Raw genomic sequence first — 17,006 nt, forward strand, 5'->3', positions numbered from 1 at the left:
AAAAAATAAGAGTTTAGTTTATTTAAAGTAAAGCCTGCCCAGTGGTGTTGTTCAACATCATCCTTGATATAAAAAAAATGATTCCCGGGAGAAATAAGAGGAAATATCTGAACCAATAGATAAAAAAAAACAAAAACAAAAAAACTGTCCAGTTATTTATAATAATTTTACAGTAGAAGAAGTTCAGTTTGGTTTCAGAGAGAAACCAGATCTACCGTCACTTTCACTTCCTCATCAGGCTCTCTCAGCTTCACTTCCTCATACTTCCTCAGATCAGACTCTCCACGGCGTGGCAGCCATGAAGGACGGTACCGAAACAGCAGAACCGGCTGGGTTCTGCCGACAGGACGTCTTCGAGGATTATAGACAGTGGTGCCTCCAGCTGTGTCCAGATGTTCAGCCGTGCCGCGACCGCCAGCTGCTGAAAAAAGCAACGCAGTATCTGCAGAGACAGCCGGACCTCCGGGAGATCTTCACCGTGTTCCCCTTCCTCCAGGCCGTGACCCAGGGCAGCGGAGAACCGAACCCCGACCGCCGGAGGCAGCTTGCGTGCTTCATTCGAGCCTCCGAGATGCTGGAAACCATCTGCGTCAACCTGGTCCTCCAACCCTGGAAGAGGGAGATCAAAACCATCAAGGTGCCTGCCTTCCTTACTTCTTTCCACCCACCCTTTTTCTCTCTCTCTCTGTCAGTTTTCCATCATACTCCAAATCAAAAAAGCACATTATGCGTTTTAATGACGTGGTTAAACTGGACAGGTGGATGGATGGATGGACAGGTTGATGGATGGATGGATGGATGGACAGGTGGGTGGATGGATAGATGGATGGATGGATGGACAGGTGGGTGGATGGATGGATGGATGGATGGGTGGATAGACAGGTGGGTGGATGGATGGATGGATGGATGGATGGATGGATGGATGGATGGACGGACGGACGGACTGACAGACGGACAAGTAGATGGATGGATAAATGGGTGGATGGACAGGTGGATGGATGGATGGACAGGTGGGTGGATGGATGGATGGATGGATGGATGGACGGACGGACAGATAGATGGGTGGATGGATGGATGGATGGATAGATGGATGGATGGATGGACAGGTGGGTGGATGAATGGATGGATGAATGGATGGACAGGTGAGTGGATGGATGGATGGATGGACGGACGGACGGACAGATGGGTGGATGGATGGATAAATGGGTGGATGGATGGATGGATGGATGGATAGATGGATGGATGGATGGACAGGTGGTTTGATGGATGGATGAATGGACGGATGTATGGATGGACAGGTGGGTGGATGGATGGATGGACGGACGGACGGCAGATGGGTGGATGGATGGATAAATGGGTGGATGGATGGAAATCATATTCAGACATTTTCCAGCCTCCTGTCTGAAACAGCTGTTGCCCTGCAGGGAACATCTGAAGAACCGGTGGAGAAGTCGTCGTGGTTCTCCAGTGGGCCGATAAAACAGCAACTTGTCTGTTTGAACTGTAGAACAGAGAAGTGGGAGGTTTCGCTTCCTTGCATTTGTCTCCTCCTGTGATGTCTGTCATCTGCCTGTCTGCAGATTAGTACTTTTGTGTGTTATATGAAATGACTGAGTATCTACGTCTTCATTAAAGTTGAATTCAGACATTATAAAACGATCATGATGATGATTATCATTAAACCTTGTGTGGAGGATGTGAAGAATCCTCCATCATGTCCAGCAGCTGGTGCAGCATTCTTCTCCGGACAGTCAGCTCCAGACCAGTCCCCAGAACAGATCCAGAACTTCTGGATCAGTTTATTCAGTTTTTTTAAGTCTGGTCCTGGTCCTGCTGGTCCAGCAGATGCTGCAGAGCAGATTAAACTCTCCACTACAGTCTGATGGAAGATCTGAAACATCTTGACGCAGACATTGTAGGATCAGAGCATCCTCCGTCCTCCGTATTTCCACTTCAGTCCCCTACATCTACACCTACATCTACGCCTATGTCACCACAGCACATTATGAACTCAGAAGTTTTCTCTCAGAATGCACCACCTGTACTGAACCTTGATGGAACTGTCTCTGTTTTTCTTCCAGACTTTTACAGGTCCATTTGTGTACCATCTCCTCCCTGTTCTCAGCTCTGCTACTATCCAGTCTGTCCTGGCTTCTATTGGCTACGTGCCCCATGATGATGCTTCACAAAGGTAAGAAGATCCAAAAAAACGTGGCATGCTCCCATGTGTGTGCGGGGAGAATATGCAAACTCCACACAGAAAAGCCACTGTTCCAACCTCCCCCAAGCTGGGGCTCAAACCAGCGACTTTGTTGCTGTGAGGCTGCGGTAGTAACCACCACGCCAGCAGCCTGGTCAGAGACCTTCGCTGGCCTTCCTCGTCTTGGATGTCCTCCTCTGTAGTTCAACTGTCTGCAGTCGTTTTGTTGATGAATGAGTTTCACTTTTCCGGAGATGGTGTGTTTATGTAACCGGGAGAAACTGCCAGACGAGTCTTGTTTTCGACGTCATGGTGAAAAAATTAACCTTAAAAATAACAGGAGGTGTAAAAAGTCATTTATCAGACTTTTCTGGTAATTTTTCCTTTTGATGCAGCAGCATTCAGCTCCTGGTTGTAGAGAGATTGCTCCAGAAGTATGCCAGATAGATTTACATACAGCTGCAGGGTCTGTGTGTCCTGCTGTTCACGGCTCTGCTGTATTTCAGGGAGTTCAGACTCAGTCCAGACGCCAGCTCAGACAGAGCCATGCTGGTGGGCTTCGAACTGCTGCTGGCCCGCCTGGAGTGCTGCCGCCTCCTGGATGTCCTGGTGAAGAATCAGCTGACTCCACACGTATGATCACCAATCATCTGCTTCTGTGTTAGCCACTCTGGAAATGATCCATCTGGTCACCCAGCCTGGGTCCAGTCTGGGTCCATACAAAACTGAACCCAGACTGGACCTAGGCTGGAACCAGACTGGACCATGACTGAAACAAGACTGGACCCAGGCTGAAACCAGACTGGACCTAGGCTGGAACCAGACTGGACCATGACTGAACCAAGACTGGACCCAGGCTGAAACCAGACTGGACCTAGGCTGGAACCAGACTGGACCATGACTGAACCAAGACTGGACCCAGGCTGGAACCAGACTGGACCAAGACTGAACCAAGATTGGACCCAGGCTGGAACCAGACTGGACCATGACTGAACCAAGACTGGACCCAGGCTGGAACCAGACTGGACCCAGACTCGACCCAGACTGGACTCAGACTGGAATCAATCTGGTTCCAGTCTGAGTCCAGTCTGCATCATTCTGCTACAGGAGTGGTTAGAGCTTCTCCAGAGAGGAGAGCGGCCTGTAAAACCGATGAGGGCCCCAGAAAAGAAGACAAGACCAGGACCAAAGGACACCCAGGAGAAGACAAAGAAAGAGTTGGTTAAAACAGAGGTAGGATGGAGGGTGGGGGAAACCAGCAGGATTATAAACTGGGATGAAAATATTACATTTCCATCAATTTACATTATAAAAGAAATGATGTCAGTGAAAAATCGAGGGATCATGTGGAGGGCCAGATCAATATATACTAACAAACCTTTTTATGACAAACGGGGAGAATAGAGTCACATGGAATCTGTTTCTGTTCTCAGGGACCTTCCTGTTTGGAAAGAAGACTTGCATTTAACGCCAAACCTCGACAACCCCATCACATCAGTGTAGACAAGTCCATTATGGAAATGCAGAAGACGTACCCGGACCTGGCGATCAGGGGCCGCCCGCTTGTACCAGACCAGCCTCACAAAGCTGCCGCTGCCATGGCCTGCAGTAAAGTCCTGAGTGATGCAGAGCTCCCTGGTAAAAATTGTGTCAGACAGAGTAAAGCTCCAGCCAACCTCTGCCGAGATGAAGACACTGAAGCAGATGAAGTGTTTGCTGGTTGTAATGACCGGAGTAGTGGACGGACCGCCGCCCTCTGCCCTTGCAGCAGTGACTCTGATGGAGGAGGGGTGGATGAAGAACTCAGTGGACCTCAAGCCATTTCCCTGCACATGACACTCAGAGCCACGACCGAGGCAGAGCTCGGTCTGAAGTCTGGAAAACCTCAATCCAGATCAGGACCTGCCTCTGAGACACAGCAACAGTCTGGTAACTATACACGGACTTTCCTGCAACCCTCAGCTCAACCTAAACCAAACCCCGCCCCCTCAGCCCTTTAAACCCGGCCTTCATATTTATGTTGTAATTTCTTAACATTAAAGGAAGAAGCTGCTGTGTGATGCAGAAATATTCACAGCTAAGTTAAAACTTTTCAGCTGACAGGTTTGCCCAGCTAATGTCTCATAACATAATGGAGTTAAGTTACTTCCCATCCCATCCTATCCGGTCCCATTCCGCCCCATCCCGCACCGTTCCATTAGCTGACCCCTGAGTACAAAGGAAATTATGTGAAATTCTTTTATAAAGTTAACTTATATTATAAAAGTTTGCTTTAAAGCTGTTAATATGCTATAAGTTATCAGTATGTTATGTTTAATGTATTACATGTGAAGTTAAGTTAATTTCTTATTTTTTTGGGTGTGTTTTTCAGACAGAAGAAATGAGGGAGCAGTCTCTTTGGGCTCGTTGGATGAAGCGAAGGCTCTGAAAGAGCTGGTTAAGAGGATGGAAACAGCTAGTGTTCAGGGAAATAAAGGACAGGGGAAGGGAAGAGAGGATGATGAGAGACGGCAGGAAGACATGAGTATAGATAAGAGGCAAAAAGAGAGAAAAATTAGTTCTGAGAGGAGCAGTAGAGGGAAATCTCAGGATGGAGGTGATGGAGTCTGCGCCGATGATGGAGAAGGAAACTGACTGGATATACAGTGATTTGGAGATTGGGGGGGCGGCATCACATGAAAATTATTATATAAATATTATAATATTTTATATCTTATGAAGAATGCAAACCAAACATTGGAGAATGATGTTTTATGCACATGGGAACAGATGGATATGTACATCATGTGCTGCATTCACTTGCTCTTGGACATTTGAGGTTTACCCAGATAAAGGATATTTAGCACTGCATCCGTGTGTGCTCACACACATCAGGCTGGTGTGTGAGAGCTTGTTAGAGCAGCTGGTTCAGAGCGGAGATCAGTTCCAGCTTGGTCATGTGTGGACCCGTGATGGATTTTAGCCCAGACTGAATCTCATACGTCCACTTAGAAGACAGAAAGAAGCTGCTACAGTCCCAGCTCTGTTCACTCTGCTGCTGTTCATGCTGAAGATCTCAGGGATATCCGCATGTTCCTTACAAGCAACATTTCTCAGGGATTCTTTTCTTAACCAGGGTTCTCTGTTCTGATTGTGCCTTTTTAACAGGAAGTCTGCTTGGATGACACAGCGCTTGTCTCTGAATGGTCGGATGTGGATAATATGGTGTAATGCGATGAGATAATCACGTGGTTTTGGTTTTAACTGTGAGAATATTTGACCTTGTTAATGATGGCTGTGCCTAAATAATAATTTCTTTACCATTTAAATTCACTTTGGGATGGTACTGAATCTGAAATGTGTTTCCTGATGTTTTAACTAAATGATACAATAAACTTTTCTCAACAGAAACCCTGACTGTCTCTTCACTGGGACTCACACCTCTGTTACTAGCATCACATATAAAAAAGATTGTTATCCCAAATTGGTCTCATAGGAACCAGTTTTCAGCTATAAATATGGAATAATTTCATATTTAACAGATAAATTAAGTGCTTTAACACATCTTCCCAGGAGTGGACATCCCAGAGGTCTCCTTCTCAGACTCTCCAAGCCTCAGACAGTCCAGATGGAAAAAGACTGAACCAGTATGGCTTGTTGGGAAGTTTGCAGGAGAATAAAGAACATGGCAGCTCGGGTTAAGGCCCATAAATGCTTGAAGCAAAAAATGGATACGCAAACAGACGGACAGGGTGATGTGAATCCAGGACGGGTTGATGTGAATCCAGGACGGGTTGATGTGAAACCAGGATGGGGTGATGTGAATCCAGGACGGGGTGATGTGAATCCAGGACGGGTTGATGTGAATCCAGGACGGGTTGATGTGAAACCAGGATGGGGTGATGTGAATCCAGGATGGGGTGATGTGAAACCAGGACGGGGTGATGTGAAACCAGGATGGGGTGATGTGAATACAGGACGGGGTGATGTGAAACCAGGACTGGGCGATATGAATACAGGACGGGGTGATGTGAAACCAGGACTGGGCGATGTGAATACAGGACGGGGTGATGTGAAACCAGGACTGGGCGATATGAATACAGGACGGGGTGATGTGAAACCAGGACTGGGCGATGTGAATACAGGACGGGGTGATGTGAAACCAGGACGGGTTGATGTGAAACCAGGACGGGGTGATGTGAATACAGGACGGGGTGATGTGAAACCAGGACTGGGCGATATGAATACAGGACGGGGTGATGTGAAACCAGGACTGGGCGATGTGAATACAGGACGGGGTGATGTGAAACCAGGACTGGGCGATATGAATACAGGACGGGGTGATGTGAAACCAGGACTGGGCGATGTGAATACAGGACGGGGTGATGTGAAACCAGGACGGGGTGATGTGAAACAAGGACTGGGAGATGTGAATACAGGACGGGGTGATGTGAAACCAGGACGGGGTGATGCGAATACAGGACGGGGTGATGTGAAACCAGGATTGGGCGATGTGAATACAGGACGGGGTGATGTGAATCCAGGACGGGGCGATGTGAAACCAGGAAGGGGTGATGTGAAACCAGGACGGGGCGATGTGAAACCAGGATTGGGCGATGTGAATACAGGACGGGGTGATGTGAATCCAGGACTGGGCGATATGAATACAGGACGGGGTGATGTGAAACCAGGACTGGGCGATGTGAATACAGGACGGGGTGATGTGAATCCAGGACGGGTTGATGTGAAACCAGGATGGGGTGATGTGAATACAGGACGGGGTGATGTGAAACCAGGACTGGGCGATATGAATACAGGACGGGGTGATGTGAAACCAGGACTGGGCGATGTGAATACAGGACGGGGTGATGTGAAACCAGGACTGGGCGATGTGAATACAGGACGGGGTGATGTGAAACCAGGACGGGGTGATGTGAAACAAGGACTGGGAGATGTGAATACAGGACGGGGTGATGTGAAACCAGGACGGGGTGATGCGAATACAGGACGGGGTGATGTGAAACCAGGATTGGGCGATGTGAATACAGGACGGGGTGATGTGAATCCAGGACGGGGCGATGTGAAACCAGGAAGGGGTGATGTGAAACCAGGACGGGGCGATGTGAAACCAGGATTGGGCGATGTGAATACAGGACGGGGTGATGTGAATCCAGGACTGGGCGATATGAATACAGGACGGGGTGATGTGAAGCCAGGACAGGGTGATGTGAAACCAGGACGGGGTGATGTGAAACCAGGATTGGGCGATGTGAATACAGGACGGGGTGATGTGAATCCAGGACAGGGCGATGTGAAACCAGGATGGGGTGATGTGAAACCAGGACGGGGCGATGTGAAACCAGGACTGGGCGATGTGAATACAGGACGGGGTGATGTGAAACCAGGAAGGGGCGATGTGAAACCAGGACGGGGCGATGTGAATCCAGGACGGGGCGATGTGAAACCAGGACGGGGCGATGTGAATACAGGATGGGGCGATGTGAAACCAGCACGGGGTGATGTGCAGAGATGCTACAGAAAAAGCTGCTTCACTCTGCTGTAAACATATCAGGTCATATCAAGCAGCTTCTTTTCTTCTTTGATCAACAACACCAACAATCTGCTTCTGTTTTCATCTGGCTTTATTTAAACAGTTTCTTCATACAAATTCACAACATAATGTGACTTTCAGGATCTTCAGGAAGCACCAAATCTCCCGTTAAGGATGACTGCTCCGCCATTACACCACTCACATGCTCACATTAGGTGCCAACATTAATAAATAATTAAAAATAAACATATTCTACTTTAGAAACAGGAAAAAAAAGTCACTCTGTAACTCAAACTGGATCTTTCTCAGAACTCTTTAAAGAGAGCATGTCTAAAAGTTAATGAGACAACTTGATGGTAAAAATCAGTCCTACATTTCATCATTAATTCCTCCTGACTGACTCCAAACATGAGTATTTACAGGTAGAGGTGAACATGGTGTGTTGTGTGAGAGGATTCTGGTTTAAAGCTGGAATGTTTCATCTGAAGCTGGAATGAGACATTACTGACTGAACAGCTGCAGGCTGACCTGTGGATCACAGAGCACTCAGAATACAGACAAAACTAAATAAAAAAAGCAAACGTCTGCTCCTCTGTAAACATCATATCCAGGAGGTCAGGATCTTCTCCCGGTGTTCCTCGTACTGCTGCAGCATCCTCGGCAGGTCATGGTCAGCAGGAATCACCTGCAAACATGATAACTGAATATTCTATTCAGAGTTATCTGAAGATTAACATGAAGCCCACCCTGAATCCCTCTGACGGCCCTCTCTGTGGGACTGCTTTCTGTTTGCACCTACAACCTTAATTCCCCCAAAACTTAGGACACTTTAAAAATCTGAGAATCAGGTCATATTTTATCCCCAGTAGCTGATAACCAACATATCAGATTATGAGAATGAGACGTTTCACCATGTGAAAAAGTTGGAGCAGGAGCAACAAAAGGCTGGAAAAGTAACTGGTACAAACCAGAAACACCTGGAGGAGCACTGGACAACTAATCAGGTTAAGTGGCAGCAGGTCAGTAACATGACTGGTATAAAAGGAGCATTTCAGAGAGGCAGAGTCTCTCACATCGAAAGATGCACAAAGCTTCACCAATCTGGGACAAACTGGATCTAAAACTGTGGAACAATTTCAGAAAAATGTTCCTCTTTGAAGATCCATCATCTACAGTGTAGAATATCATCAGTAGATCCAGAGAATCAGGAGGAATCTCTGTGTGCATGGGACAAGGCTGGATGCTGGTGATCTTCTACATTAACACTAAAAAGGCCAAGGCGGTCATTTTGACAGTTAAGAAATTTGCATGCTAAATAACTTTTACAAATAAAATCATCAACCCCTGCTGGTCTTTGACTTTTCTTGAAACTAATTAAATTTTCATTCAAATTAATTTTTAAATTTAGTATGTGAAGGACAGAGGTACTATGACTATTTCTACCTATTTCATCCAAAAGAGGTCATGTTGACCACAAGGCATGTTGCGTTCTATTTTCCCATCCACACCACGTTTGGAAATTTGACAGCTATCGATCCAGGATCATCTCCAGTCATGTTTGGTGAAACTAATCATTTTGCTAGTTTCTTTCATGGCGGCACAATCACATTATTATCATTATTAAGCTATTATTACCATGTTGCTATCATCGTAGGCTCGCTGAACCATCGGCCACACTGAACATAAATTAGGAGGCTAGTCCCCATCAGCAGTCATCTCACCCAGAAGTGGAGGTGAAATTGGGAAGGATGGTACTGTGTGGACAGCTGTTAAACATCCAGGGAGTTCTTGAAGGACACGATGTCCAGAAAAAGATTCAAAGAGATTATAAATTTTCTCTGTTTCAATAAAAAGAAAACCCGATGCACGCGTCTCCTGGATGACAGGTTCACCCTGCCTCTGCAACCTGGAACAACTTCATTGAGAGCTGTATTCCTTGCTACAAGCCGGGTGCCAGCATCACGGTCCATGAACAGCCATTTTCCACCAGGCCAGGTGCAAATGTATTCAATACATGGCAAATAAACCGGATAAATCTGGGATCAAATTCTGTCTGGCAGCAGATGTCGAGTCAAAGTACCTGCTGAATGGAGCTCCGTAACTGGGAAAGGAGGAGACGTGGAGCAGAGGTCGGCTCTTTGGAGAGAATGTGGTGATAAGCTGGTGGAGACGTTCATGGGGAAGGGAAGAAACATCACCACCTCCCTGAAACTGGCCACCACCTTGCAGGCTAAGAGGACCAGTCCTGTGGGGAAAATAAAGCGCGAGTTGCCTCCCTCTCCACCAAACAGCAAGCAGAACCGTTTTCTACCAAGGTGCTGAAATGCTGAGGTGCAACCCTCACAATTTATCAGGGAAAGCCTTGTGAAAAATTTGTATTTTAAGCACCGTGCACACGGGTGTAGGCATCACTGACGAGCCGAGGGCAAAGCCGGAGTCTGTGTAATATTACAACATCAAGTACAGAGTGGACGTCCTGGATCAGATGGCATCAGAAGGAAATGTTCAGTAAAGAGTGGAAAGAAGATGGCTGTTATCGTATTGCTGGAACAAACGCTCACGTCCTCTTCAAGCTGCGCACTGCCACCCTGCACGATGGAGATTTCTGCAGAAGCTGGCAGAGGAGTTTGTGCAGCCAGCAGGTCCACAAGGTGGAGCAGACTCCTGAAAGGAGGCGGTGCCAGGTGTGGAGGAGCTGCACCTAAAACAAAACTTTCCACTCCTGCAGCAGGTTCTGCCAGCAGAAGAGAGAAGATCTGCGCTGACTGCGACTCGTAAGTAGAGTTAGCAGCCTCATCGCAAACAATGTAAATAGTTATAATAATAATAATGACGTAAAGAAATTGTTTTGCTTCATAAAGCTCGTTACGGACTTTGTTCTGCTGTTTGTGTCTTCTATCATTTTATTCCACACCTGCTGACTGCCGTTTATTACAGATAGTTTATGGAAAGTGGTCTTTCGTTTGTTTCTGTGATAAATGATGATACAGTTTTCCTTTTATGGTACTTATTATATTTTTATAAGATTTGTAAGATGAATGCCTTGCTAAAAGAAAACTGTTCTTGTAAATATGTGGCAATTCATTAAAAAATAAATCAAACTTTATTGTCTATTTTGGTGTTATATTGTTTTGTAAAACAATTATTAGCTAATTAAATGTACTAGTAGTATTTAGTAGTTATGGAAAAGTGGCCGTTCTAGTGTTAAAAGCAGACATGATTTTCTACTGGAAACCACTGCATGGACTCAGGAAGACTTCCAGAAACCACTGTCTGTGAACACAGTTCACCCTGAAACCCACAAATGCAGGTTAAAGCTCCATCATGCAAAGAAGAAGCCAGATGTGAACAGGATCCAGAACCAGCTTCTTCCGTCTTCTCTGGACCAAAGCTCATTTTAAATGGTCTGAGGCAAAGTGGAAACCTGGATGAAGATGTGAAATAGTTTGTGGAAAGCATGGACGGCGTGTCCTGCAGACTAAAGAGGAGAGGGAGCATCCAGCTTGTTATCAGTGGACAGGTGAAAAGCTGCATCTCTGATGGGATGGGGCTGCATTAGTGCCTATGGCGTGGGCAGCTTCCACATCTGTGAAGCTCCATCAATGCTGAAAAGTACATGGAGGTTTTAGAGCAACATCTGCTCCCATCCAGACAACGTCTCTCTCAGGGAAGGACTTGCAGATTTCAGCAAGACGATGCTGAACCACATCCTGCATCCATTACAGCAGCATGGCTTCACAGGAGAAGAGTCCGGCAGCTGAACTGGCCTGCCTGCAGTCCAGACCTTTCACCGACTAAAGACTAGACATCAATGAAGATCAAGATTAATAAATCACAACATTGTTATTTACATTTTACACAGCATCCTCCTCCAGGTGTTTTGGAATTAAGGTTGTATCTGTGCATTTATATGTTCTAGTGAAATACCAGGTTTTAATCAGAGGGATGGTGTAATGTGTGATATCTGTGCATCTCTCACCAGGACAGGAGCAGGACGAGGAGACGAGGAGCCATTAACCAGCCAGTCGTCATACAGCTGATGGATGGACTCCAGATACTCCTGAACACACACATTCATGAGTTTCCTGCTCTGTGAAATGAATCCACGAGTTCTGAGTGTCGTCTCCTCACCAGGGGGATGACTTTCTCCTCCTCCCTGCATCTCTGCTTCAACCGCTCATGGCAGGTGGTCGGAGACGTCTGCAGGTAAACTGAAACACCAAACAGAAAAGGTGTGTCCACATCTTCACCCTGCTTCATTCTGCACAGCATTTTAACTGTTGTTCCAGGTGTGGCTGTTCCAGGTGTGGTCCTGCATTTAGTGGCTTCTCTGTTGCCTCCAGCATTCAGACACTTTGGTGTCTCGTTCCCATCTGATCTTCATCATCTTCACCTCATCCCTCTCTAGTATTACACATCTGTCTGATCATCATCATCATCTTCACCTCATCCCTGTTCAAAATCCAAGATGGCAGCCAAGTCAGTCCTGTGTTTAGTGTGTTCGCACCTGAGGTCTGAGTGTGTGTGTTTTTATGTATGAGACTTTATTTCATTTGAGCCTGAATTAGTGGTGCTCTGCAAGATCAACTAATTCTCTGCAGAATGAAATTTCTGGTGGATAAATTGTCTTCAGATCTCATTGGATTGAAACAGACTTTAGCCTATCTACAATCCACCTGTTGAGGTAAACAGCTAGCTCCATTAGCTTCCTTATACCACTCCTGTCTGCTAGTCTCCACCTATTAGCCTTACCTGCTAGCCTTCAACCATCGACCGGCCTGCTAGTCTCCAACCATCAGCTTCACCTGCTAGACCCAAGCCGTCGGCATCGCCTGCTAGTCCCCCAGTCATTGACCTTGTCTGCTAGCCTCCATCGGCCTTGTCTGCTAACTGGACCTGCTTGGTAGCTTTCCGCTATAAGCCCTGTCTGTTAACATCATCAAACGGTGGAACTTTTCCTTTCAGCATGTCATAAATCATTGTATTGTGTTTTATACAGTACTTGTTTTGTACTTGTGTACTTTTGTGTGGTTTTACTGGTATCCCAAATGAGTCTGGTAACTCTTCCTCACAAGAAATGCTACTTCAAGATGCACAGTTTGATAAGCTTGATAATTTAACATTTCATCACAGTGGCAGCGGCAAAAAAAACCTTCGCCTCATCTCAGCTTTGGACAAAACAAAATGGCTGAAAACAATTGTAGAGTCCAACTTTGTCTTCTGCAACTTGTTTTAAATGCAGACTAAATTAAATGTATGTTCTTCACCACTTCAAAAACTGCTAGATTAGCACAGTATGAGCAAATTTGAAGAAGAAATGGTGACACACATTGGTATCTAATTTTAAATATTTAGGATTTTTTCATTGATGACCACTTGTCTTATTAGGATTTTACTGTAGAAATAAGTCTTGCTTTTCGTTTTATGTGAAACAGAAATTGGTGGAAGCAACCCTTTTGCCTGTTATTGGCTATGGAGATGTGTTGTACATGAATGCTTCTGCAGACTAGAGAGTATGTACCATGGGGCGCTGAGATTCATTACCAGCTGCGGTCCCTGTACTCAGCACTGTACACGTTATTTTAAGGTTAACTGGATGTGCTTGACGTCTCTGTCATTGGTATGTGTTCATTTATAAAACCATTCTGGGTATCATTCCGTCCTGTTTGTCGTCTTTTAGCAAACAAAAAAGTCATGATCTCCAATCTATTGAAGCTCTGCAATTTGCTGTCCTCAAAGTACAAACTGAACTGGGCAAGAAAGCATTTTGTTTTTTCAGCACCTGTTACTCATAATAAATCACAATCTTTTATGTGAGTAAGTTTTAATGTTGCACATTTTGTATGTTTGTTTTAATGCAGCTGTGCTGTTGCCCTCTTGGGCAGGTCTCCCTTGAAAAGGAGATCTTTGGCTTCAACGGGACTAACCTGGTTAAAAAAAGGCTAAATTAAATTAAAAAATCTCTCTGCACTATTCCACATCTGTCTGATCATCATGGTCTTCAGCAGCTGTTTGTGGTTCTGCTCTGGGAATTCTTACCGATCAGGTCAACTGGGATGGAAATGTTAGTTGTGATCCAGTTGAACCACTCGGTCAGAACAGCGTAGTCCACCTCTGGCATCTTGCCACTGAGGGAGGAGAAATGTTCAGTATTTATTATAACATCACGGGATCTTCTGGACCATGCTGGATTTTCCTACATCATCATCATCATCCTCGCTGACTTCTCAGCCTCTAGATGAGTCAATGACCCAGTACCAGACTCATCTGGTCTCCTGGTACCAGTACCTTCTGAAGAGGTTCTCCACAAACATGTACTTGGCGCTGTAGATGGACCTCTCCATCATCTTGACCGGAGCAGACTAAAACCAGAGAAGCTGTCAGAACACACAGCCGAGGTTCTGCAGGTTCACTCCCCCCCAGCTTCCCTGTGGGAATGTTGGTGTAGAAGAACCGGACTTACAACAGGTGCCATGTGACGATCCAGCATGGTGAGCTGAACGTAGGTCTGCAGAGTGATGCCCCACCTCTCTGGGTCCTGGTACATAAGACCCTGCATAGACAAGAGGACGGGTTCAGTCTCAGGACAAGTTCACACCAGCCTTTTTTATTCCAACTCTGATCTGTTTGCTGGGAAAGTCGTTTTGTTTGCTGGGAAAGTCGTTTTATTTGCTGGGAAAGTTGCTTCATTTTGGGTATTGTGATTGTGTAAATAAACTCTGATTCGGATCAAAGGAGCGGACTCGGTCCACCTACAACCATGAATCTCGGTCCCCATCAAGTGGACACAGGGACTATAAAAATTCAGTGCACGGCATTGTAGGTAAACACAACCAAAACACAAGCGCTTGTGGGGCGACAGGCGGCTCTGAATGGGAGAAATGTCTGGCGGTCAGACATGGAAGACCTCAGTAAAAGTTCTGATAGAAATCTGATCAACTTAAGATCTGATACAGCTCCATGTTTTACTTTGATAGAAACACAAGCTGCTTTAACCAACAGATGAACCAGTTATCTTCTTCATTGGTGTTCTCATCTTCTCCTTTAGTAACTCTTGATGTAGCGCCGCCTCTGTAGATCTCTGCACCCTGTAGATCTACAGAGATGGAGTTCAACCTGTGGAACGTTTCAGAGAAACCATGCAGCAAAGGAGGAGGAGGTTTTATTTCTGATGTGAAGTCGGCTGTTTGGGTTACCAAAGGGTTGTGTCCCCTGACGTTCCTCCATAGAAACACTGGTTCAGGAAGGACCTGGACACACAGGGAAACAGAAAAGTCCGCATGAAAGCCTCCTGCAATATAAACTAGACTAGAATTTTCTCTGACTGAAGCTGAAGCATTGTAATAAAGCATGTGTTTGCAGAGATGTACTCATGTCATGTCAGAGATGCTGCTTTAGAACAGAGCACGCTCTCGTACCTCTATGTTGCTGGTTTTGCTGAAATATTCCAAACACGTGGTTTTCCCGCTGGCGATATTCCCTTCAACGCAGATCTGGAAACAGAGGAGGAGACACAGAGATGACAGACCCGAGAATGAAGTCTGGGCTTTGTAACGTCACTTCTGCTTAATCAACCTTCAAAGATGTCAGAATGATCCTAAAATAAAAGCTCAGATATCTACTGAACACATGTCGGATCATAGCTGGAGGCTCACCACAGGCTTCCTGGTGTCTCCGATCCGGACCAACTTCCCTGGGAAGGAAGAGGACAAAGTGAGACCAGACTTGGTTTCCCAAACTTCTGATGGCCTGTCTGAATTTAGACAGGTGGAGTCAGCAGGTCGACTTATCAAGTATTTCCGTGGCTGGAGTCAAGAGGTGGGCGGGGCTAAGATTCACAGCTAGAAATTTATTTTTCATCATGACGCTGACGTTTACAGGTTTTATGGAGAAACTACCTCCACCTTTATCTGTGTTCATTCCACAGATGCTCCACCCTTACCGGTTCTACCTGGTCGTCAGGCTTTCGTCAGGAAGATCAGGCTTTCCAACCACGTTTATTATAACACCAGCTGGTAGGGGTGCCCACTTTCAAGAGTGAAAATAAGGGACGCCAACCACAGCTCCTGAGGGCCATGACCACCACAGCCCAACTCCCGTGGGGTGGGGAACCCATAGCAGTGGTGTTTTTTTTTTTTGTTTTTTTTTTGTGCCAGTGTTTTTAGTAAAGGGGTGATTAAAAAGCAATTAGTTATACTTAAATCTTAAAATGCTTTATTACCAATGACCACATTGATTATTGTACAACATTATTGCATTTAAAGGGCTGTTAATTAGGCTCCATAAAGCTGTAATAACATGCATCCCTATTTAACATACAAGAGGAAAATATATAACAAAATCCCACAAACACACAACTTAGTTTTTGCACAATCACATAACTTAGTTAAAGAGATACAGTTTCATCTAGCACGCAGCTAAAAAACCAGTAACTTAAGCTGTTTGTGTGGAGCGACAATTAATTTTAAAATACAAACTAAATACATTGAGAACTTTTTAAGTTAAGTAATATTTTTAAAATAAACGTTTTCTGTCTCTAGGTAGCCGAGACTGCAACACAAAGCAAAGACAACGAGCAGCACTCAGAATACAGGACAAGAGACGTCCTGTACGGGACGAACCAATTTCAATAAAAATACTGGACGTCCCGGCTAATACGGGCCAGTTGGCAACCTACCATCTGGTTTTAATAACCCTTAAAGCTGCCGAGTATCACTGTGGACAAGAAATACCAATTTGTCACGAGAAAATCCCAAACATGTCTGCGCCAGAGACTGAAAACGGAACAATCGGACCGAAAGGAACCCAATCTCTGCTTATAGTTATAAACTGTACCGGGTGAGAGGCACAAATCACATCAAAGCCCTTTAAAACCCGGGTCCTAAAACAAGCTGCTGCGACTTGAGAGGTGACACAAGTTACCTGTGGTCATCTGCCGCGTGACGCTGTGCGCTGTGGTCGGGCTCCAGGAAGGTAGCATCCCCCTCCGGATCCATCCAGCACACAGAGTCGGAACCACAGAGATGGACTTCCCAAACTTGTAACAGAACATGTCAAGACACAGACATCGTCTACAATTTCCGGGTTCAATCCGTGTTCTTCTTCGATGGTTTTCATCCAGGAGAAGGGCGCTTAACAGCGACATCAGACGGTCATGAAAAGTTTTCATCTTTGCTGCCTGACAACAAATCAAAGATCACTCCACCTATAAAATCAGCAGCATTGAATAATTTTCTAAAAGATGGGAAAAGTCCGTTTTAAAATCAATATGTCTTT

General features: G+C 45.6%; 2 protein-coding genes across 3 annotated transcripts; one reads left to right on the forward strand and one right to left on the reverse strand.

The window, feature by feature from the left end:
• The first annotated feature begins 31 nt into the window (after nt 1–31).
• On the forward strand, nt 32–5,590 carry LOC121655466 (spermatogenesis-associated protein 2). 2 transcript variants are annotated; one of them, XM_042010144.1, is made up of 7 exons: nt 32–637; nt 2,082–2,191; nt 2,707–2,833; nt 3,308–3,433; nt 3,634–4,129; nt 4,572–4,865; nt 5,103–5,590. In XM_042010144.1, exons 1-6 carry the CDS (start codon nt 299–301, stop codon nt 4,832–4,834), a joined length of 1,461 nt encoding a protein of 486 aa, XP_041866078.1. In that variant the 5' UTR covers nt 32–298; the 3' UTR covers nt 4,835–4,865; nt 5,103–5,590. The 2 variants fall into 2 exon arrangements, with proteins under 2 accessions (XP_041866078.1, XP_041866077.1); XM_042010143.1 differs by having other exon boundaries at nt 4,572–5,590.
• A 2,213-nt stretch (nt 5,591–7,803) lies between these two features.
• On the reverse strand, nt 7,804–16,823 carry tk2 (thymidine kinase 2). Its single transcript, XM_042010145.1, has 10 exons — nt 16,653–16,823; nt 15,386–15,423; nt 15,149–15,223; nt 14,927–14,980; nt 14,194–14,283; nt 14,019–14,092; nt 13,770–13,858; nt 11,862–11,941; nt 11,710–11,790; nt 7,804–8,415 (listed from the first exon to the last, which is right to left on the reverse strand). Exons 1-10 carry the CDS (start codon nt 16,780–16,782, stop codon nt 8,332–8,334), a joined length of 795 nt encoding a protein of 264 aa, XP_041866079.1. The 5' UTR covers nt 16,783–16,823; the 3' UTR covers nt 7,804–8,331.
• Between the last annotated feature and the right edge of the window lie 183 nt (nt 16,824–17,006).

The sequence above is a fragment of the Melanotaenia boesemani genome, chromosome 16 (genome assembly GCF_017639745.1).
Source record: "Melanotaenia boesemani isolate fMelBoe1 chromosome 16, fMelBoe1.pri, whole genome shotgun sequence".
NCBI classification, from domain to species: Eukaryota; Metazoa; Chordata; class Actinopteri; order Atheriniformes; family Melanotaeniidae; genus Melanotaenia; species Melanotaenia boesemani.